At 35.0% G+C, this 21754-nt stretch overlaps 4 protein-coding genes across 11 annotated transcripts; 2 read left to right on the plus strand and 2 right to left on the minus strand.

Moving 5' to 3' along the window:
• Positions 1–284: 284 nt before the first annotated feature.
• Positions 285–6510, minus strand: LOC103323369 (uncharacterized). Of its 4 annotated transcripts, none has more exons than XM_008225360.3 (15): positions 6252–6510; positions 5619–5913; positions 5436–5521; positions 4974–5074; positions 4683–4805; positions 4381–4450; positions 3870–3956; positions 3715–3780; positions 3492–3584; positions 3163–3219; positions 2933–3061; positions 2745–2835; positions 1944–2032; positions 1371–1564; positions 285–642 (listed from the first exon to the last, which is right to left on the minus strand). In XM_008225360.3, the coding sequence occupies exons 2-15, from the start codon at positions 5842–5844 to the stop codon at positions 537–539; spliced, it is 1518 nt and encodes a 505-aa protein (XP_008223582.1). In that variant the 5' UTR covers positions 5845–5913; positions 6252–6510; the 3' UTR covers positions 285–536. The 4 variants fall into 4 exon arrangements, with proteins under 4 accessions (XP_008223582.1, XP_088903223.1, XP_088903225.1 ...); XM_089047097.1 differs by having other exon boundaries at positions 5436–5515; positions 6252–6490; XM_089047099.1 differs by having other exon boundaries at positions 4974–5070; positions 5419–5521; positions 5619–5674; positions 6252–6362.
• A 3319-nt stretch (positions 6511–9829) lies between these two features.
• LOC103323371 (protein AE7-like) lies at positions 9830–14011 on the plus strand. Of its 4 annotated transcripts, none has more exons than XM_089047060.1 (7): positions 9830–10158; positions 11007–11138; positions 11331–11436; positions 11533–11632; positions 12142–12197; positions 13406–13451; positions 13578–14011. In XM_089047060.1, exons 2-7 carry the CDS (start codon positions 11012–11014, stop codon positions 13590–13592), a joined length of 450 nt encoding a protein of 149 aa, XP_088903186.1. In that variant the 5' UTR covers positions 9830–10158; positions 11007–11011; the 3' UTR covers positions 13593–14011. The 4 variants fall into 4 exon arrangements, with proteins under 4 accessions (XP_088903186.1, XP_088903184.1, XP_008223583.2 ...); XM_089047058.1 differs by lacking the exon at positions 12142–12197 and adding an exon at positions 10539–10594 and having other exon boundaries at positions 9863–10158; XM_008225361.2 differs by lacking the exon at positions 12142–12197 and having other exon boundaries at positions 9871–10158.
• Positions 14012–15034: 1023 nt separating this feature from the next.
• On the minus strand, positions 15035–17238 carry EMB2394 (Ribosomal protein L6 family). Its single transcript, XM_008225362.2, has 3 exons — positions 17079–17238; positions 16135–16443; positions 15035–15492 (listed from the first exon to the last, which is right to left on the minus strand). The coding sequence occupies exons 1-3, from the start codon at positions 17111–17113 to the stop codon at positions 15156–15158; spliced, it is 681 nt and encodes a 226-aa protein (XP_008223584.2). The 5' UTR covers positions 17114–17238; the 3' UTR covers positions 15035–15155.
• A 200-nt stretch (positions 17239–17438) lies between these two features.
• Positions 17439–21532, plus strand: LOC103323373 (uncharacterized). 2 transcript variants are annotated; one of them, XM_089044379.1, is made up of 7 exons: positions 17491–17598; positions 18489–18537; positions 19255–19356; positions 19457–19650; positions 20241–20325; positions 20929–20994; positions 21080–21532. In XM_089044379.1, exons 3-7 carry the CDS (start codon positions 19273–19275, stop codon positions 21170–21172), a joined length of 522 nt encoding a protein of 173 aa, XP_088900505.1. In that variant the 5' UTR covers positions 17491–17598; positions 18489–18537; positions 19255–19272; the 3' UTR covers positions 21173–21532. The 2 variants fall into 2 exon arrangements, with proteins under 2 accessions (XP_008223585.2, XP_088900505.1); XM_008225363.2 differs by lacking the exon at positions 18489–18537 and having other exon boundaries at positions 17439–17598.
• The last annotated feature ends 222 nt before the right edge of the window (positions 21533–21754 follow it).

The following is a 21754-nucleotide window of genomic DNA, read 5'->3' on the forward strand; positions in this document are numbered from 1 at the left end:
AAACCAGAAAATAAAGATTAAAAAGACTTCCTTAAGTGATGTGGATGCTGATATTGCTTGGAACTTGGAAATATAATAAGAACAATGCAAAACAAGGGAAATATAATAAAGACAAACGGGATATAAACAAAACAAGAGAGTGTACTACAAAGAAAATATGTCATCCTCAACTCTTCTACTTTTCTCGATGTCTTTATATCTTTAGTAATTCTCACAACCAAGTTCCATAGCTCAGAAACAAATCTGCTTCAATGACAGGGTCTGCATGTTGCATGAAAATAATCAAGCCTCAAAATTTCAGAGCCTTATTATAAAAACAGGGGCGTCAACCAGTAGAACTGTTGCTTGTTATAACGTTTATGATAAGGGCAAATGAGATGACATTTATTGAACAGACTCAAAAAATAGATCTAGTGAATCCTATTTTTAACTAGGAACCCCTCACTAAACCTGGTGAATTGCTAACATGTAATCACACAATTTTACACCAATGATTAACTGGATGGACTTCGAAGATGTCGGATCTTTTTGCTGCATCATGCTTGCACGGTTTTATCGTGAATCGCACCTTCCCGTGAGTTCTTTTCTCCAATCGTTGCAGCATGGTGCTCCAAGTATTCTTTGCTATTCATCTCTGTTAATCTGCGTTCATGGTTTCAGAATCAGTACTTGCAACAGAAAGAAATAAAGAGAGACCCAAATTAACTACACTCATACAACCTAAATACAAAATGCAAATAGACTTATTCACAAGTGCTTTCTTCCTTTCCCTTCCCAATTCTTCCGGGAGGTTATATATAAAAGATAATAGAATTGGTAAGACTGTTATGATAATTGTAGCTCGATATCCTACACTACACCATAAGCTGCTTAGTTTCAGTTACTTATCTATGACCTAGGAACACAAATATTGACCACAGAGAACAAGTTCTTACGTGCTTAGGTAATCATCGATACAGTCCCGTATAAATATCAAGATTTTGTATTTGGAAGAGAGGACAAAAGCAGGTTGTAAAAGGCTAGAATTAGACTAAAGCAGGTCTGAAAATAAGCAAACCAAAAAAAGATTTTCGATGAAACAAAGTTTTGAAACACATAGTACACACACCAGACCAGACATTCCACGCCCTTCAACCCAAACCAAGAGAATTGATTGAATATTGACTGACAATTAAATCTAACTGAAATGCATATTTAAGAGAAAATTATGAGTTGTCATGAATTAGAAAGGACATGTTAATGTGCAATAACAGGCAAATAAAACTGGTAGAAATATAGTTCCAAATTCATAGTTACCATATTAAATATCATATATCATCATACGTTGTATTAAAAAAAAATCCTACTACTGATTCTGCAGAGTAACATACCTACTAATGGTGCGGTCTTTAGCAAAACCCAATTCATTATCCACACAGAGCCCAGAATCATCATTTTTCCTTGACCTCGAAGAGGTTCTAGGTGCCATTTGTTGGGCATCAGAGATCGTCACAATCTTTTCAAAGAGTTCAAATGGAGTTCCCTCAGCTGTACACAACAGTCTGGCCTTGTTCTCGTACATCACCTGTAACCGCATTGGTGAAAAGCATTAATACTAATTCAACATCTCAATGGGAAAGTAGACAACAGATGATAGCATAATTAAATTTGTGCATTTAATGAACTTGTTAAGAATGATAATACACTACAAAAGCACTAAATCTATCTATCCAACACTTGTAGACTGAAATGACTGTCTTATTTCCACAATCAGTTCAAATTAAATAAACTCCTTTCTGCAAATGAGCTATAACACAAATGCAGTTACAAAAGTATCCAGTGGAGGTTAACCAAGGATATGAACAAATCTTATTCCCAAATGCTTTGGTTGCAGAAGTATACAAGTCCAAAAGTAAGTTGTAAAGAAAACAGGCAAACTAATCATGAAGAAACAGGGAACATACGTCAACTAAAGTGACAAACCGATATGCTGCTGTCCTATTGTGGAGTCCGAATATTGGCACGCCCTCCAATGCCAGGGTATGGTACTTCTCTGTAAAAGGAAAATTAAGAACCTTTAGATGAAATTATTCTTGAACTACCAAAAGAGTACGGTGTTTGACAGTCACAAGGACAAGATAACTCCACAAATTTGGTTGCACAAACTACTGGGGATCCAATAAATAAGACCCAAAATTTAAGCAAATATTTCAATCCATATCTTTGTGCATCCAAGCAAAACCTTTTTTTATAAAGGTTCATAAGGATATATGTACTAATTTATCATCCAGATTCGTATCATGAAGCTCCTACTTTTAATGTAGGACTGCACGAGTGCTGAATACTGCTTTGTATCCCTACTCAAGTCTCACCCCAACAGTGCCATATCTCAACTATCTAAAATTCATTGGAAATGCCCTCAAATACAACTATTACTGTAGTAAAGTTCTCAAATAGCACAATCACTTTAGTAAATAGTCCCATTATATCGATATCATCTCAATATGCTGTCGAAATTCGTCCATATTTCAATAGCAAACAATCCCAAATAGTTTTGATATGACATAAATAAAGTATCAGCATTCTGTCAAAACTGTAGATATTGTCAATTTGCTATAGTAATAGTGCCATTTGAGAACTTTACTACAGTAATACTGCTATTTGAGAACTTGCTACAGTGATAGTGGTATTTAAGGGCATTTCCCAAAATTAATTTAATATGCTAATATGCATGAAAAAATCCAATCTGCTAGGTTTTTACTTACTGCACAATCCAAAATAATCTGCAGCTCCCATAGGTCTGTCACATAGTTCCTCAAAAGGAAAATAGGCAATTCCATCAGCACCTAGTGGAACCTGATGGCAATAAAAAAAATATTGTCAGATCCAAAAAACAACAGGACTATATAATATTCTCTTCACATGCCTCACCAAAAGGCAACCAAGGAAGTACCTTTAAGGTCCTTCCCATTACTACTTCTGCCTCTTGTGGACCAGCTTCATGTTCCCCAATCAATTGTTGAAACTTTTGTATCAGAAAGCCTGACAAATCTTTGCCAACAAAGTAGAAACCTTGCTCAGCCTGTAGTTAAGGTGCAAACATGAAATTAGAAATTTATAAACATTAGGCCAAATCACCTGAACATGTGGAGGTAACAAATCTTAGTGGACTTGATATCTCACCGAAGTCAGTTTCCGGTAATCTACTGCCGAACCAATTTCATGAACTACACATCTTTCCTACAACCAAAAAATTCCCTTGTTATGAAGTGCAAACTAAAATAACACACTAGGAGGGCAGGACACACGAGTATTGGTGTCAGACACAACACTCCAAAAAACTGCATACATGAGACAGGTTTTTCTAATACAAAATAAAACCCAACTAAAGGTTTAGTCATGCCACAAGTAGCTTGGCCACATTTTATCTTGTTTTGTGCCCAACATATACTAATATCACAGAGTTGAACTAACCGAACAACAAGCAGATGAGACCACATCCAGATACATACCTTCAAACTCGCAATGAAGGGTAGAAAAAGATCCCTCTGTAGTCCACCTTCGTACAGCTTATCTGGAGCACGGTTGGAGGTGGAAACAAGAATCTACACTTGCCACACACCAAAAATGAAAAAAAAGAAGGAAAAATAGAATTATTTTAATTAGAGAATACATAAAATCACAATGTATAAAAGACTACGATCACAAGAAAGTAAATGGAGGTAAACTACTTACGATACCGTTGTTGAATAGATGTCTAAACAGACGGTTTAATATTAATGCATCAGCTACATCAGTCACCTATGATAGACCGCAAGACAATCAGTACAACAAAAGTACTAGTAATCAGAGATGATTTCTAATCATAGTTGTAAATACTAGTGCTCTACCATGAATTCATCCAGACACAACAAGATTGCATCATCGGATATCTCTCCTGCAACCACTTCAAGTGGATCTTCTACACCCTTGTGCTTCTGAGAAATTATAAAACATTCATGTTAACCTTAATCTGGAATTTGTATAATACCTAATACCAATGCAACAAATATCCAGAATGAAATGAATTTTTTGTTCAAAGGTGTGCGAAGATCAAATGACTTGAAAAAAAAAAGAGCTACTAATCCTGAAGTATGAAAACCAATTGTACTGTCAGAATAATCTGCTTGGATTTCATCCATCCAGGAGATGGTGTGCCAAACTACCAAATGTGCTACGGTACTTGATGATGTAATCTACATTTATAATGATGGGAAGACATATACTTTCTAAGTATGTATTTTTTCTGGTTAAACATTTTAATTATAACACTTTTACAAAACACAGAGCTTATGTTCCAGTAAGAAAATATTTCTCAGTCCATGACAAATAAAAGTCCATATAATAGAATTGCATTCTTACTCGCAAGCATCTATGGACATCCAACATAAAGTCATGAAAATGAATCCTCTTTTTTCTCCAACTGCATTTTCTGACAAATGAAAATCAAAGTATTAGGAGATAAAAACAGCAATCTATGGTGAGCGAGAAGGTGGACAAGTTGATAATCAAGAACAGAAATAAATAAGATTTTGATCAACGCCAAAATCTGTTAATAATATTACATTTAACATGGCTGTTTCTCAAGAATTATGAATGATAGTGTGGCATATCTATGGAAATCAAACAATAACAGAACAACCAAACATGCATTTCAAACTTACAGCTGATCATAAAACAAGTCCATCAGCATGGTTTTCCCGGTGCCCACCCCTCCATAAAGATAAAGACCTTTGACTGGTGAGCTTGAAGACTGTGGGATGAAACGAGACCACAACCACCTACTCCTGCATACATACAAATGGATGAGCAATTGGTTACTACTTCAACATGGAACAAACTAAAAGTACAAAAGTACAAAATTCAACACGAAGCTAATGAAATGCTGTATCAGTATAGAATTTAAAATTGGATCACAAGTGGTGGAAAAAAAAAAACAAGTTATGAAAGATTACCTTCCAGATTTCGCAGAAGCTGTATACCTATCCAATCGGCAGGCATCAGCTGACTGGACAAGTTCATCATAGAGCCTTTGAAGTTCTCTTAAGGTGCCTACCTGCAAAAATTAGTCAGATCGAAAAAGAAAAAGCAACACCAATAGGTAAGACATATTGATTGCCTTATTCAATACAGTTTATTGAGCTGCTATTCAACAGGACCACCCAAAAATTAACACAGGATTTACTAAACAAGACCTGAAGTTTAAATCTTTTAGCCCAAATCAATGGTGAACTTCCCACTAAATAACGTGTCCCGTAACAAACAGTACGTGAAACCATGAAGTTCAATTCCAAGGTTTATTGCGTCATTTAGCATTAGAATGAAACCAAGATGCCCAAACAGTATTCATTTTAATCTTTTCCTCATTTATTTCTACGAAATTGATAAGCATGCACTCACTCAGTTGTTTGTCATACCTGGCAGGCATCACCATCAACAAGTTCACCAGCGGCAATTCTTCGTTCATACTCAACAAGTGGCCCTGCTCTGTTTACATCTGCCACTAATCCGAAAACCAACAAAAAATTGAGGAAACTATGCTTCTTTATGAACTAATGATGAAAGAAAGGTATATAAGACAACCCAAAATAGAAGAGTACCTCCATTAGTAACACGAGCAGCATCTACTGACAGAGCTCTTGAGATCACAGAAAACCTGAGTCGTTGAAAGAAATCGAATTCGGCATTGTTAGCGTGTTTATAAACAAACCCAGAGTAGGTGTTTGTCAAAAGCTTTTGCCTTCTCACAAAACCACTTGAGTATTGACATGCTTGATGCTGTAAAGCTGATCTACATTGGCTAATTGATCGAGCAATTGCTCTCATTTTCAATCCAGAACTCCGACACAAATTTCAGTAAGCTTAGATACTCCAAGAGGTAAACCTCACCAAACCCTGAAACAATGGCCTCTAACAATTCATATGTGAAGCAGAATAAATTCTTGAGTGTGATAAGAAAATACATAATAATAATTACACCTGACAATAAGTCAATCAATTTGAAAAGAAATAGAAAACAAAAAACGAACAATAATTCATGGGTCGTTTAAAGATGATATTTAAATCCAACAACTAAGAACAGCTGAACTGGAAAACTCAAATTTATCTATAAACTAAAAAAGGCACCATAACATCTCGTCTTTAATCTGCATGAAGCCCACTTCATACCCGATTGCGATAAAAAGAAAATTTAATCAAAACCCAGATAAACAAAAACAAAAACAAAAACGCACCTGAATGTTAAAAGAAGAAACAGTGCCCAGAATTGATGAGCTTTTCACCAGGAGATGAAAAGTGGAAGTCCTCTGCTTTTAGATGAACGACAACAAAACTATCAAATAATTAAAAGGCAATTAGATTGCCATGTATTAGTAGAACACGAAAACAGAAGTCCAACAAAATCCGAGGAGAGAGGGAGAGAGAGAGAGAGAAAGTTCCGAGTTCTTTTGAGGTTTTTGGGTTGTTGGCTTTTGGCCTCTGTGCTGGTTTGACTCGGAATACAAACGTAAAAATGTCATTATCATCGTCATCATCCCTAAGTTGTTTTGGTTTGGAAAAAGAAAATATTTTTTTTGTTCAGATTTGTTTTGGAAATTTTTATTCTGCTACAAAAAGGAGAATATGAGATATTCGATTTTGTTTATAGAAAAAATTAAAACCAGGATGGGCATGGCGATGTGGAGCCCGCTGAGAAAACCCATGCTCTCCTGAATCCTGATGACGGACGGTCGCCGGGTCGCCACAATTCTTAGCTATAAAAAAATATGGGGCCCTCTTATCCGTATGGGGGCTTCAATCAGATGGGCATCATAGGATAGATCGTTGTCAAACCTATGATTTATGTTGGATTGAAAGAAGTGATTATGGAATATTACAGAAGTACGGTTATTTGATATATTTTGTACTAATATTAATATTTATTAATAAAGAGAAAATTAATTTTGTCATCTACTTAATGAACTAGGTTGATTATATCACTATTTTTCTGGTAATTAATGAACTAGGATTTTTGTTGACTATTTTGGTGGCCTTGGTTTTCTGCATCTATACCACTATGTCAATTGGCTTTCTTAAGAAAAGGAAAGAAACAGCCAATGAGAGAGAGATCAAATTGATAAGCCTCAATACGAACCGCAAAATGAGCTTGTAAGTGGGAAATGCCTCTCACGTACTTTTTATAAAAGATAATAGTAAATGTAAAAGCTAAAGTAGATAATATAATAATATTTTGTGAGGCAAATTAAGGGTGGATATTTGAACTGGTGAACCGAATCGAAAAAAAAAAAAACCGAAAAACATAGTGTTGACCAAAAAATCAACCTAGGCTCAAAAACCGAACCAAACTTCTATGGATAAGTTTCTGTCCCAATTCTTGTGTTATAAAAATGGTCTAAATCGAATGAGATCAGTTATATTAAGTTTATTGATATCCCTTTTTATTTTATTTTAATACATATGATAGTCTAAAACTATAAGGGGATGAGGGTTTCTCACATACATTACAATGGAGCTATGATGGTTCAAACCTGATATCACTAGTCTACAAGTCAAGGCCCTAGACCATGTTGGCATCCAAAATTATTAATAAGCCTAATTAATATTCAAATCATATTATTAATTCCAAGTAATATTAAGATATTTAAGCCCAATTAATACACAAATGTGTCTTAGTTCCAATTTATACCGAACTAAATAATATATTTAGCCAAATTGGCTAGAGGAATGTGTTTCTCACTCTGCACCTGAGTTCAAATCTCCTCCTCGTAGTTTAGATTAGTTTAAAGTAGATTATTGCTTGTGTAAAAATAATTATTAAAAAAAGGATTCTTACATCTAGGTCCAAAATTATTAGCTGTCATTGGGTTTAGTCCACATGTTTTGGGTTTTAGATGACATTTATTACTTTTTTTGTAGTGTCGATTTTACCCTTTGAGGTAAATAAGGAAAACATATTGAAAATCTAAATTTAATGCATTATTTCTTTGTAATTGAATTTCAGAATTTAAATTTTGAATTCTTCCCTTGATAATAGTTACCTAATATATGGATAAAATACAATTTAATCTATGTAACGTATCCCACATATTATGCCAATCGATTAGACAAGCACCCACGTGAAATTACGTCCTTGACATACAAGTAAATAATGTTATTATTAGCAACGAAAAATTTGTAGTGATAAATAGTGTTACCTATAAGTTAGGAACATAAATTATAATACTACCTATAATTTAGGAACATAATTTAGAAGACTATCTATAAGTCATATACAAAAAATAGACATATAAAATTGTATGTTACATATAAAAAAAAGTGCATAAAATACTATTACACATTGTCGAAAATAAGAAAAAATACATATATACCTATGCAATAGGCAATAGGACAACATACCTACACCATAGAATAATATATCTACAAGAGTATATAATATACCATAGGATGAACAAAAAAAAAAATTGTTACCTAAACTCATGTACATAAACTAAAACACCTACTATACATCAAGTCGGGAGCATAGAAAAACATACATATGTTACTTTACCTACACAATAAGGTAAACTTAGGTACCTACAAAATGCCATAAGCATATAAATAAATAAAGATTAAAACAGAAAAATAATATACCTATTCTGATTATAAAAAAAAAACCTAAACAAAGACAATGTTCTGTTAGTATTAGTACAACCTAAATTAACCCATATAATAGGTACAATATGGAATGCACCAATTCTCTACCTAGGTACCTAGAAGAAGAAGATAGATACATTAACATAGCAAAAAATAGATGAAGAAAAAAGAAGAAGAAGAATATGCATATTAACATAGCAAAAAATAGATGAAGAAAAGATGAAGATGGAGAACAAAGAAGAAGGAAGAAGAACAAGAAAGAATAAAATGGAGACAAAAAGTAAGACAGAGAAAAACGTGCAATGGTTATGAGATTTATTAACCTATGTATATCCCTATATTAAAATTATAATAAAATCTCGTCATTATTGTATTTTAAATTAATTTCTATACAATTTATACTTCAAGGCCATAATAGGAATAACTAGATAATTTTTTTTAAAAATAAATAATAGATTTGTGTTAGAAAATTCAAAAAATGAATGTAATCCTATTTGGCAGAAAAGTCAAAGGACTTATATCAATTGAAGCAAATGCGAGGATTAAACCCAACTTATATCCTCAATTTTGGACTTATCCCAAATTTTCTATAAAAAGAAACATCTTTACTCCAACTTCTTTTTATTTTCGGTGAACCATATCTGTTCTTGTTGCGCTTCAATTTTTCTCTCTTTTCCACTTATTTCTTTCCATTTCTCTTCCTCTTTATCTCTTCATTTATTTCTCTATTCTTTTATCTCCTCAACCTTTTCCTCTCTTCTTTGTATTTTTCTCTTCTTCTTGCTTCTCTCTTCTTCACAGATTCATACTTTTATCTTTCCAAATCGAAATTATCGTGTAGACGCCATTTATTTTATATTACTCCTCCATGCTTTTCTCCTTGTTTACAATGACATGTACACGATAGTAATGTGCGGACATTTAAATGAGAGAATAACTGCTGCTTTAAATATGCTCTAATATATAAAGGATATTGGCTTTGAAGTTGGATTAATTACTAGGGTTTATGAGACTTGGACTGACTAAAGGATGACATATTTTTAAAAAAGATATAATAAATTAATAGAATTGGTCCGGTTAAATTTGAGCTTGTTTTTAAAACACAAAAATTAAAATTAAAACCAATCCAAACCAGTACAGTTCGGTATTCAAACCTACTTTTTTCCGAAGTCGCAGGAATAACCACGGGTATTTACCATCGTACATGCTCTTAATTAAGTAAATTTGTAAAGGGTCCCATCAAGGTGGGCGCCACTTCTCTCAACCCGCAGCCACCAACGGCCTTTCTTTCTTTCGCTCCGACCTCTCTCCCTCAGTCTCTTCCTCCAGGCCCCTCTCCTCGATTCCCTCTTCTCTATTTCTTCCCCCGCCATTCACGCGTCGCCTTTTCTGTCTGTCTTTCAATCTCTCTCCTCTTACAAAATCTCAGGCTTTTTGTTTCTGGCAAGGGTCCTCTAGTTACTCTCCTCTTCTGCTCTCTGAAGTGTTTCGAAGAATCTACCTTTTCAGGTAATCTATCTCTTTTGTATCTACGTTCACCTTTTGAAACAGCAGATAGTTCTCGAATTTTATTTTGCAATCTTCTTTTTTTTTTTTTTTGGGGTTTTTAGTGCTGGTATTTTCAATTGCTTTGTAGTTTCATTTTATTTCTGACTGTACAAGTATTAATCGGTGATGGTTTTCTCTATAAGTAGTTCTCAACTTTTCTTTTTAATTTTCTGGTTGAACCCTTGTTAAGTTTATTCTAGGTGTTCAATATTGCTGGTTCGTCTGGTTTTCTAGTTTAATTCCATACGGTGACGTTCTTGCTCTGTGCTTCCATGTTTGATATTCTTCTGGGTTCAAGAAATTTGATCAATTTCTTGTTGCTCTATCTTTTTTTTTTCCAGAAACTCTCTGTGCTTTCCATGTTTGATATTGGAGGCATGTCATGCTGGTGTACAGGGTTGGATTTTGAAGCTCTTTCAATTGATCATTAAGTTCAGTTGGTTTAGTGATTATGAAAAATCTAATGAATATATAGATTTTGTGATAGTTGTTTTGTTTGGGGAACTTATTGATTGTACTTAAATGTCTTCCCCATTGTCTCTGTTTTGCTGGGTCGTATGGCTCTTGGTTCTGTTCTAGGACAGTAAGAAAATAGCATCGTATGATGAGATACAAAATTTCATCGTGACACAATTTATTCTGAGTAAGATCCTGATCTTATGATAGACTAAGTATCATCTAGCAGCTTGTATGATAGATCTATATAATTTTTTATTCTTTGAAATTTCAGCTGTCTCATATCCATGTTTTTCACAGATTGGTTCATTTTTGTTTCTACGTTTGTTACTTTATTGATTTGTTTTCTCCAGGGAAAATGGTATCTGGGTTAATAAATGCAAATCCAGTCGTCTACGAAAAGAAAGAGCGTCGGGTTCGTAGTGTCCCAAGTGCTGCTGCAGATGAATATGCTGTTGAACCCATTGACCAACAAGAAATTTTTGATATCCTTTCTGTATAGTTGCATGCATGCATGTAACTGTATATGTACATGCAGAATCTAGTTATGTTCTGATGCCTTTTATGAATGAATATTAAGCTTTCTCATCAGCTTAACCTATGACTTAGGCTTGAAAGTAGTTTTGTATTTTGACTTGTATGCCTAGACGAATTCAGTCTTTCTTAACAATTCTTAAATCATATCAGAGATATAAAAGACCCGGAACACCCTTACTCTTTGGAAGAGCTCAAAGTAATTACAGAAGATGCAATTGACGTAGATGATAGTCGTGGCTCTGTCAGGTAGAAAAAAAATCGTATGCTCATTTTGAACAGTTTTTTTCCTAATTAATGTTTCATTTTAAACCCTGTTGAATAAATGCTAATTGTTTTCTTCAGAGTCACATTTACTCCTACTGTGGAACATTGTAGTATGGCAACAGTTATTGGTCTTTGCTTACGTGTTAAACTCTTGAGGAGCCTGCCTTCTCGTTACAAGGTATGACTTTTATCTTCTTGTGATTGACTTTGTTTTACAATATTCTTGATGCACCGTTTAATATAGGTGAAACTGGGAGTGCATATAAGGACTACGTCAAATATTTTCATTTAAATTCTGACCGTACTGTGTTACTGTTCTTTAAGCTGTTAAGTTGAGAGAAGAAGGTAGCTGTCAGTTGACTTTATGAGACTTGGGGTAAAACTATAGAGGTTTGTTTGGAGAGCCATATTATTATGTGCTATGTGATTAGTATGGGGGGAGTAATATTCCAGATCATTTTTGGACACTTAATGCCTGAGTTGAGATTGGTCTTTTCTTTTCCAGCACTTTCCTTTGCTTGATATTTTGTATGAATATTTTTCATTTCTTTTCTACCATGGATTTCCAATATTTTCATCTCAAGCATGTGTTTCTCTTTATACATTTTCTGCACTACAGCTGTGCTTTCAACAAACTGAACTGAACTATCAAAGAAAATGACATTTGGAGTTGTCTTAATCTTAAAGGGAAACACTAAAATGCATTGGCGGAAAGTTTTGCCACAAGATTATTGTATGACTTGGTAAGAAATCAACTGTTTGAACATATGTGTAAAAGAGTTCTGCACCATTTCTTAACTTGTGTGAATTAATTAGTGAGGAAGAAGGAAAACGTTGCTCCTGATGTGCTGCTCTACAATAGTATAATATTTTGACAAACCTTTCTTGTGTTGTTATTTTGTTTATTTTCTTTTTTGATGCTTGACTGGTTAACTGACCTCTTAGGTACTATAGCGCAAATAAATAAAAATGGTAGCAAAAATATCGGAGATATAGACTCTGGATATGGTGAATTGACCTCAAGGCCAGTATAGTATCTCTAATTAATGCCTAGAAGTTGGCAGAACTGCATAGGTTCTCAAATTTTGTTGAAAGTCATTAACAATTCCATTGCATCTTGCTCTTTGAGGGTGTTTTTGTGTCCAGTCATCTTATTTACTGTTTTGATAAAATGTTAAAGACATTCGGAAGTTTGTGAAGATCTTTTGAAAACATTATTCATATAGGTGTTTTCTAGGGAAAATGAGCCTTTAAGGGCCTCTTGGAGCTAGCTCTGTTAAAAAAGCATTAGTGTTAGAAGTGGTAATTAGTTGCTGTAATGGCTGTATCTTCTGATTTGTCCACTCTCGACATACGAGTAGTAGGTGTGCTTTTTGTGATGTATCATGAGATTATTGAAAATGGACACCAAAGCTTACTCTGGGTATGTGCACCTCTAAGAATATATGCTTATCGGACATGAAGGCACACAAACGCACACTCAATATATTTTTTACAACAACCACTTGATATCGAAAGTGAATTATGACAAAAAACAAGTAGTTAACTAAGCCTCCTTCAACTTTCGTGTATTGTGAACTAGTCCATCATTTTCTCAGACTCTTACGATGCCATTCAGAGAGGATTCTTTTACAAACCTTTTGTTCCAAATATTGGAATAGCTCTATCATCTCAAGTTGTCAGTCAGTATTGTCTGCTACCTGTGATTCATGACCATTTATTGACTTCATGTTAGCCCTTGCTTGATGTTTTCCATTAGAAGGGTCATTGGCCCCCCTCTCCCAGTTTTTTTTGTTGGTTTATTCTCTCTGGTGCATGTAATTGATTTTTAAATTCTTTATTATTTTTTGGTGGCATTTTAAAGTCTCAGCCTTTCAAAAGAAAATCCAGAGATTCTGTTTTCTGGAAACATAATGCTTATTTTCTAACCCTTTTTTTTCCCTGTGGTCAGGTGGATATTAGGGTGGCACCCGGATCTCATGCAACTGAAGCTGCTGGTCTCTCTCTCTCTCTCTCTCTCGTACACTAACGTTGTGGATGTTTTGAAGCATTGGTATTCTTAGTAAAAAAATTCATAAATTTTAGTGTAACCTTCATGCTTTTAATTTCTACACTGTGTGCAGTTAATAAGCAACTGAATGATAAAGAACGGGTGGCAGCGGCATTGGAAAACCCAGGCCTTGTGGATATGGTTGATGAATGCCTTTCTCCTTCATATGAGTGAATGAGTCGCGTCACGCGTGTATATGATGGAGTTAGGTTTGTAATCTTGATGAGCAACATCTGGAATGACCGGCTGGTCCAGTCATCAGTATACTATCTTTCTCCCATGTGATTCATGCATCTTGTGGCCGCTTCTGTTTTTATAATTTGAGTGGCCAGTTAAATGGGATTATATGGATTAAAAGAAATTATGCCCATTGTTTAGATTTGAGCTTTGTTTTCCTGTCCAATGAAGTTGTACTGTATTACCACAGCATAGCATTAGTTTTTGTGAATTTACTTTCTTTGCTTTTACCTTTATGCAAATTGACAGTTGAGGACATTATTTTACTTACCAGGTGACCTATTGCTATAGCCAAAACAAAGTCATTTGTTTGGTTTATGTTTTACACTGCAATGGTGATGTGTTTGGTGCACAAAGACTGCACACTTACCAGCTGATTAATTTAATATTTGGAAGTAAGGTTTTAAACCTCTGTATAAGCAAAAACACAGAAAATTGGTGTGTTTTGTTATTAGCGACTGAACATCCCTGTGTGTTCGGTGACCAGTTGGTGATCAATAGAGCATTTAATTTAGACCAATTGTTTAACACAAATTTTTACTTTCGTCCTCGTAGTTTCATTCCATTTGTACCGTTTGTCTATTCCGTCATCTGAGTCAATTGCTTCCAGTTATAGAAAATATAGGTTTATAATGGCAAACTCATGATGTTACAGCTCAATTTTGATTAGTAAGAACTATGTTTCAACACGCAAAACTCCCACACTGTTGTACTGTGATTGTTTGCTGTCCGATCTAAATTATGTTGGTTTGAATCGAGAAATCTTCATTCCAATCTTGTAATTCATTATCTTCATTACTTTCATTTCACTTATATTTCCTGTTTATTTTACTTTATATTTGTTCTAGCTTGCTTTGGTTTTTACTATTTGTACAAAGGAAATATTGAAGTCCTCATTTTGCTCGAGGCATGGAAAAGAACTTATATTTGGTCAGTTCCCAATTCACAGTTGTTTGAGGTTTTTACTTCCAACAGTGACACGCTTGCAATCGCATAAATCTCAATAGCCAATCTCTAAATGGCCGGCAGATTTCGGGTAACAGTATCAAATTTTGTAATTGGCTTGAAAAAATGGGTTTCCCAGATAACGAATAATTAATTAAACTTCAATTTGATGGTGTCGGCCGGAGATTAAGGGCTTTGTGTTTTTCTAAGCGAGTTGGTTTGTCATTATTTACTTCATTTCCTCATGTTGTCTTCATTCGAATTCACCATGGCAGTTTCTTTTGTAATTCATTTGAATTTGGGTGCGCGAGTATAGAGAACTGGAATGGATCCAAGTAAAGAGAATACTGGAAAAATTAAGCACAAACTAACGATGAATTGCTTACAGTACGTCAGTACATTCGAGAACTGTGACGCATATTTGACAAGCACAAATGTGAGAATACAAATATGAAACAACGCAAGGGTATCACTTTTTCTTTCCTGCTTTTCCCTCCTTTCTTCTTATAATTTCATCCGCATATTTTACACCCTTGCCTTTGTATGGTTCTGGGGGTCTCCATTTCCTGATCGACGCAGCAAACTGGCCGATAGCGCTCTTGTCATATCCACTGACAACGACTCTGGTATTCTCTTCCACCTTCACCTGTATGCCATCAGGAATATCCATCCTAACTGGATGGGAAAACCCAAGACTTAATACCAAGATCCTCCCTTCTAGGGTTGCTCGATAACCGACGCCAACTAATTGCAGCCTCTTCTCAAATCCTTTTGACACTCCCACCACCATATTGTCCGTCAGTGTCCTAAGAAAAAGTATTCAAATAGGAACATAAGGGCCAGTTGAAAGAGGCTCAAAAGCTTTTCGTAAATCTCAACCACCATGGTGTCTGTAACTATCCTAAGGGTCAGCCGGATTCTGTAAATCTCAAGTGAGACTTGTACATGTTCCTCTTACATGGCCAAACCACCAGCATTCATGTTGTACAGAAAATAAAAAATAAATAATATTTTGGGAATAAAAGCATCATAACAACATGGCACATGAGAGAGAGAGAGAGAGAGAGAGAGAGAGAGAGTTTCTTGATCATACTAATGCCTGCTTTAGATGCAAATTCAATGAAAACTTTCTCTTCTATTTTTTTCTTTATTTTTCACAGAAATGAAAGAAAGCAAAATAACCACTCGCCCCTTGGTCAAGTACTCATTCTACCTATGGCATGTGAAAGCAGACATCCAATCACAATACAGAATATCATAATAACCATTAACCACAAACCCTTTTCAATTCCTGATCTCGTTAAACTTATTCTTTTATAAGATCCATTATCATGATACTTGGAGCTCTAAGATATCACCAGAAAACATAATTGAAAGAACAAACCATGAAGAATAACGAAGACTGATTTTTGTTCAAAGTGTATGGCTGAAGGATGGAAGGAACTTACCTGAAAAGGCCATGCATTTGATTGGCCCTTCTAGTCTCTAATGCCTTTCTGACCCTTAGAAACCCAGAATCCTCCTTTTGAACCAGCACTTCTCGTGGGTAAGTCATCGAAAGTTGCCCCAATGGTCCCTTTACTTCCAAAGCCTGACCTTCCAATTTGATTGACACATTAGATGGCACTTCAATAGGTTGCTTTCCAATTCGGGATTCCTTACATTCTATAGTCTTTTCCAAAAACCCAACATGAGTTACAGAAACACTACAAACAGAGAATCCATTTCTCTCGCCCAAAAAGGCAGACCGCAAATTGCTGAAACATGATAGGAAAAGAGATCTTCACTAAATCAGAAATATTCCACTCCAATTGGTGAACTTACCATTAAATCAGAAAATGCTGAAAGTCAGGCAAACAAATTCCAATACTTGCTACTGAAAGTAATGAAACTTTCAAAATATAAGAACACAATCTAAACACTAATTTCTCTAACTCTGTATTTGCATTGGTTATTTGTTTCTTATCTTTTCGTCAATTTTCCTTTCTTTTCTCAACTTGTGTTTTTTTATTAATATGCATTTACATTTGAGAATAAGGTTTTAGCTGGCTATGTCCCTCTAGCCCCTAAATGTGTGTTTTTTGCTAAGAAAAGAATAATACTTAATAAACAAAATTAACTGGAAATGGTTTAGCCAACCCTAAAACCAAATCCTACTATGCCCCTCCTCACACAAAACCCATCATGATGCCATTACAAGCTGCTTGAAAAAGGCTTCAAATGGTAAAAAGAAAATTCTAACTTTGCAAATTATTACCACACATTGTAACCAATATGCCATAACAATAAAAGGGTTCAATGCCATAAGCCCCAAAAAGAGAACAACTGAAACAATGCTTGAATTATTGAAGAGAAAAGTACAAGCAAACATGAAATTCCCAGTAAAACTGACCTGGTTTGCAAAGATGAGGTAATTGAGGAAGCCATTCTTAAGAGCTTGATAGCATCAGCCTGAGAGAAAGAGAGAGAGAGAGAGAGAGAGAGAGAGAGAGAGAGAGAGGGAGAGAGATAGGGATAGAACCTGAGAGCAGAGAGGAGCTATGCAGCGTGAGAATGAGGAGAGGAGGGGTTAAAGATTAGACGATTATGTGGTACAGTGGCTACACCGGTGCAGTCACTTTATCAACGGCTGGATTTCAATGTTTCAATCCTATGGCTGAAAAAGAATGAATTGGTAACTGGTTCAATTCTCCTGTGGCCATTTTCTCTTTATCCTCCATATTCCCTCCTTATTCTTCTGACAGCTGTCCACTCACTAAATAAAATTAAAAAAAAACAAGAACCCGCAGTCTCCAACAGCCGACCATCACAACTACTCTACGGTCTCCACCCGACGTCCTCGCTCTGGTAGTCTTCCTCAAATATCAGCTTAACTTCTTATCAATTGCCCCATCCCTCTCAGCCGAACTCAGGTAGTTCTCTCTCTCCCTCTCTGTCTACTGGACCGTCGTGGGTTCCATTTTTTGCAGATTGATATGTTGGGTTTTTATTAAATTTTTTTTTCTTCTGTATTTTGATGGCATGACCTGTTCGAAAACATACTTCTTTGTTGTTTGGGATATTCGACTATATGTTGGGGATTTTTTTTTTTTGTTGCTCTTTTTATGTGGGTTTCTACCAATTTTTATGGCTTGAATCACCTCTGTGTTGAATTTTGAGTTTTTTGTTTATGGCAATTCAATTAGTGCTTTATTTATTTATTTAAATTTTCTGAGTTTTTTAATCTTGAATCTGAGTTTGTATGTTTGGTTTTCAATGTTCCTGTAATCTTGAATGTGGGTTTCAATTCTTGAATCTGGATATTTGCCATCATCTATTGTGATTTTTGAGTCCTCTCATGGTCTGCTTTTTCTTAAATTTAATTGGGATATCCTGTGAAAAATTCCTTAAGTACAAGAGAAAATAGTTGGGAGTAGTGAAATGTTCATATTTGTCTTAAATATTTTTTGTTTATTCCATTTGTAACTTTGAATGATTGAAAAAGGGAAAAATTATATGATCTTGATTTTCTTAAGTCTGTTTATCGTATAGGTTGAATTTTTAGATATTAAGTAATTTGCAATGTAGTAAATGAGAAGGCATCAGTATCCTGTATAATTGTATGAATAATCAGGAAAAAAAAAAAATTCTAATTGTATTGTTTGGTTTATCACAGTGGATAAGAATTAAGTAAGCTAGATGACAAATGTGCATTAGCTTGGTTCATTTACCAAACCTACATCAAAACACTATGAAAGTCAATATATGTACAAACTCCAAGCACATTGCTTTCTAATTTTCGGCAAGTCTTTTCAACTCTCAGTTATACACGAATGAAAAGATGGTGAATATAGGGGGCCTCATGCAAAAGTGTATGTTTTCCTCAAATGCACTTGATATTAAATATTGCTTGGACCATGTGGTGACCTTACTGATTCTTTGTGATATTAGTTGTGATTGTAGTTTTCTTTCTAAAGAATATATTGTTGGGTTCTTTAGTAGGTTAGAGGAAGAAGGAATTGCTTAATTTTGCTTCCCCTGTTGAATTCCATTAGTTTGAGTAAATATTAAATTGGTTTTTCTGTTTTGAATTTGGAAAAACAGATCTGTTCATGTTTTATATGTACCCATGTCATTTTAATTACAGCTTTCTATGTAATACATATTATATAGATACATGTGTATATTGCGTATATTTAAATATACGTCGAAGTAGGATTAAATTGGGTTTGGAGTTGAAATTGTTGATTTTTGATTGATTTATGATGAAGATGATTATTTAATTTTGGTAATTAGGTTAGTTGTGTTGAGGATTTTTGAGAAATTGGGAATTTCTGTGTACTTGCAGCTCTGGTGATTTTTGTTGTGTTTCTTCTGATGACATGGAGCTCGTATTTGCTTTGTTTCCATTTTTATTGGGTTTCTGGGGCAAGTCCTGGGCCCTACTTTCAAAATGGATTACATATTAACCTGCTCACTCAACCTGTTAAGGGTCAAATTCGTCCATTACATAACTTTATCTGCTTTCCTCTTCTTCTTCTTAACTAGGAGGATTCTCAATTTTGATAGGGTTACATTCTTTCTTACAGAGAGTAGATTAGAGAGAGATGGCAAATCAAGGTGCAAAGAAGCGTAAGGAAGAGAACGTCCGGCACATGGCGAATCTCCGTCGCCTGATTGTGGCCTGTAATGTATGATTAATGCTCCGTCGCTGAGTGTATTTGGTAATCATAATTTCTATTTCAAAACCCATTGAGTATAGTGATGTTGATGTTATGTTAATGTATGTAGGTTATTTATGTGTTGCTAAGGATGCTCATTTTCCATTCTACTTTCACCTGGAAAAATTGGGTTGCTTTGCTTCTGACATCCCTGGCTTATTACATCCCCTATAAACAACTTGCCCAGATGGCAACTCCTTCTTATGGTGATGATGGGGAACTTCTAGATGGTGGCTTTGATATGACCACTGGTGGAGTGTGTGGGTATGTCTTTATTTTCAGTGATATTTCTTATTATTTGCAGGACCTTCATTTCTTGTTCATTTCCTTTCAGACAATGCTTTAGATAGGATAATACCAAGGGTTTGAATTTTGGGCGCTTATCGAGTTATAGGCATACCCTTGTAACTATTTTTGACCCATGAGGTATGTGCTCTATTGGGGTCCTTAATTAAGTATGGTACTCAATTATGTAATTTATGTTCATTTGAAGTACTAAAAATGAAAAATCTATTTACATTCAACATTAAGAGCTGTTAGACTTTATTTAGAAGTTATAGGATTTGCAGTGTGGCAACAGTTGGAGTACAGTGTGTTTCTCTTCTTTGGGAACACAGCAACAAATGAATAAGTTAAACCATACAATTTTATATTTAAACAACCGACTCTGTTCTATGCCACTTATTGACATCTAGCATCCCTGGCACTTTTGAATGCTGTAGAAATGTAGGATGTATTCTTGTGGTATTAATACAAACACACACGCATACACGTGCATGTGAGCATGCTTGCCTATGCACAAGCACATTTGATTTATGGTAAAATCTTGACTTTTGGTTGGTCATGTCTTGCAGGTATATGCATGATGTAATTTACATCACAAGCTTCGTGCAAGTCATGTCCATAATCTCTGGAAAATTTTGGTACACCTATCTGCTGGTAAGATGTGATTAATGTTTTTACTTCTTGTCATGCATTCATACATGCCTGCAATAGAACCTTGCTTGTATATTTTCCAAATAGGTGGGCATTCATCACCTATTAAGGGAGGCTACCCCCAGGTGACCTAGAATCTTCTTTGTAAAAGGGCCATGAATAAGGAAGAGTAGTCGCTATATTAGCTTTGACTTAGAAGGAAAAATTGCTTTGGTTTAATTGGACTTGTCTCCCATGCAGCACTGTCACTTGGTCCTTGACAGGTTAAATGACCCTTCTATTCTAACCTGGTATTTTTTACTGTATTTTTATCATTTGTCGGTAGGGGCATTAGGCTGTTAAATGAGTAACACAAAAGTTTGTCTTTGGCAACTGTATTGTTGTAGGAAATTCATCTGATGGGTTTAGAAGGTGTCACTAAAAGATTCTCATAATTTGACTACTCGATTTATGTATAATAACATTTAAGGATTAGAGATACCAGACAAATATGGCTATAAGATAAGGTCTTTTTTTTCTTTTTTTTTTTCCTTGGAAAATTTTCAAATAACTTCTCTAAGAGGGACAGAAATAGGTGGTTTTACACTTTCCTTTGTTGGTTTCCAGATCCCAGGTTTTGGAGTATACAAATCATGGGGTTTCATTAAAGGATTTATGTCGCAAGGCTCAGAGGTACTCTCTCTTGCTTCTGTATTTGCATGACAGAATATTATATTTGAAATTGTGTGTAATTTGGTATCATTTATGTGTGAATTAGGGAGGTGTCGAGGATGAAAAGACTCGGAAGAAGAGGGAAAAGATGGAGAAGAAGGCTTCAAGAGGCCAGTTTGTCAAGACAAGAACTAGATAATCTACTTTTAGAATGAGTTGCCAGCTTTTGCTCTAAACCAGTTCTCTTGATGCTGAGTTGTAGTACCTTGGCTGAGTGCATGAACTGTATAATTCCAACTTGGATAGCCAAGAAATGTGTCTTGGATGCCCATGCTCTGCTTGTTTCTTACTCTACGCATTCGAAATCGGATTTGTTTTAGCCAATGGATAGAGATGCAGCTTCACATTTGGGCAAGACTGCTACAAATCTATAGGTGAAGAATGGGTTTTAATTGTAACTCCTGATCTTTTCGATTTTCGATACTTCTTACTAATGAAACTTACGATTACTCAACATAAATGAAAGAGTTCTCGAAGATCGATTGATATAAATTTAAAATTTGTACGATACACACGCATACATCATAGAAAGAGAATGCATGCCCTATAAATAATTCATCCCCTGGTTTGCAGGTTGAGGCTGAAGGCGAAAAAATAAATTATTGGCATTTGGACAGGAGATATAGTAGCACTTTGCATTCGAAAAAGAAGATATAAGTAGAAAAATGTTCCAAGCTTTCATAGACTATGTTGTAATTCATACCCATGATCTGAAGCATTT

This window comes from Prunus mume, linkage group LG2 (assembly GCF_029339155.1).
Source record: "Prunus mume cultivar Tortuosa linkage group LG2, ASM2933915v1, whole genome shotgun sequence".
Classification (NCBI taxonomy): Eukaryota; Viridiplantae; Streptophyta; class Magnoliopsida; order Rosales; family Rosaceae; genus Prunus; species Prunus mume.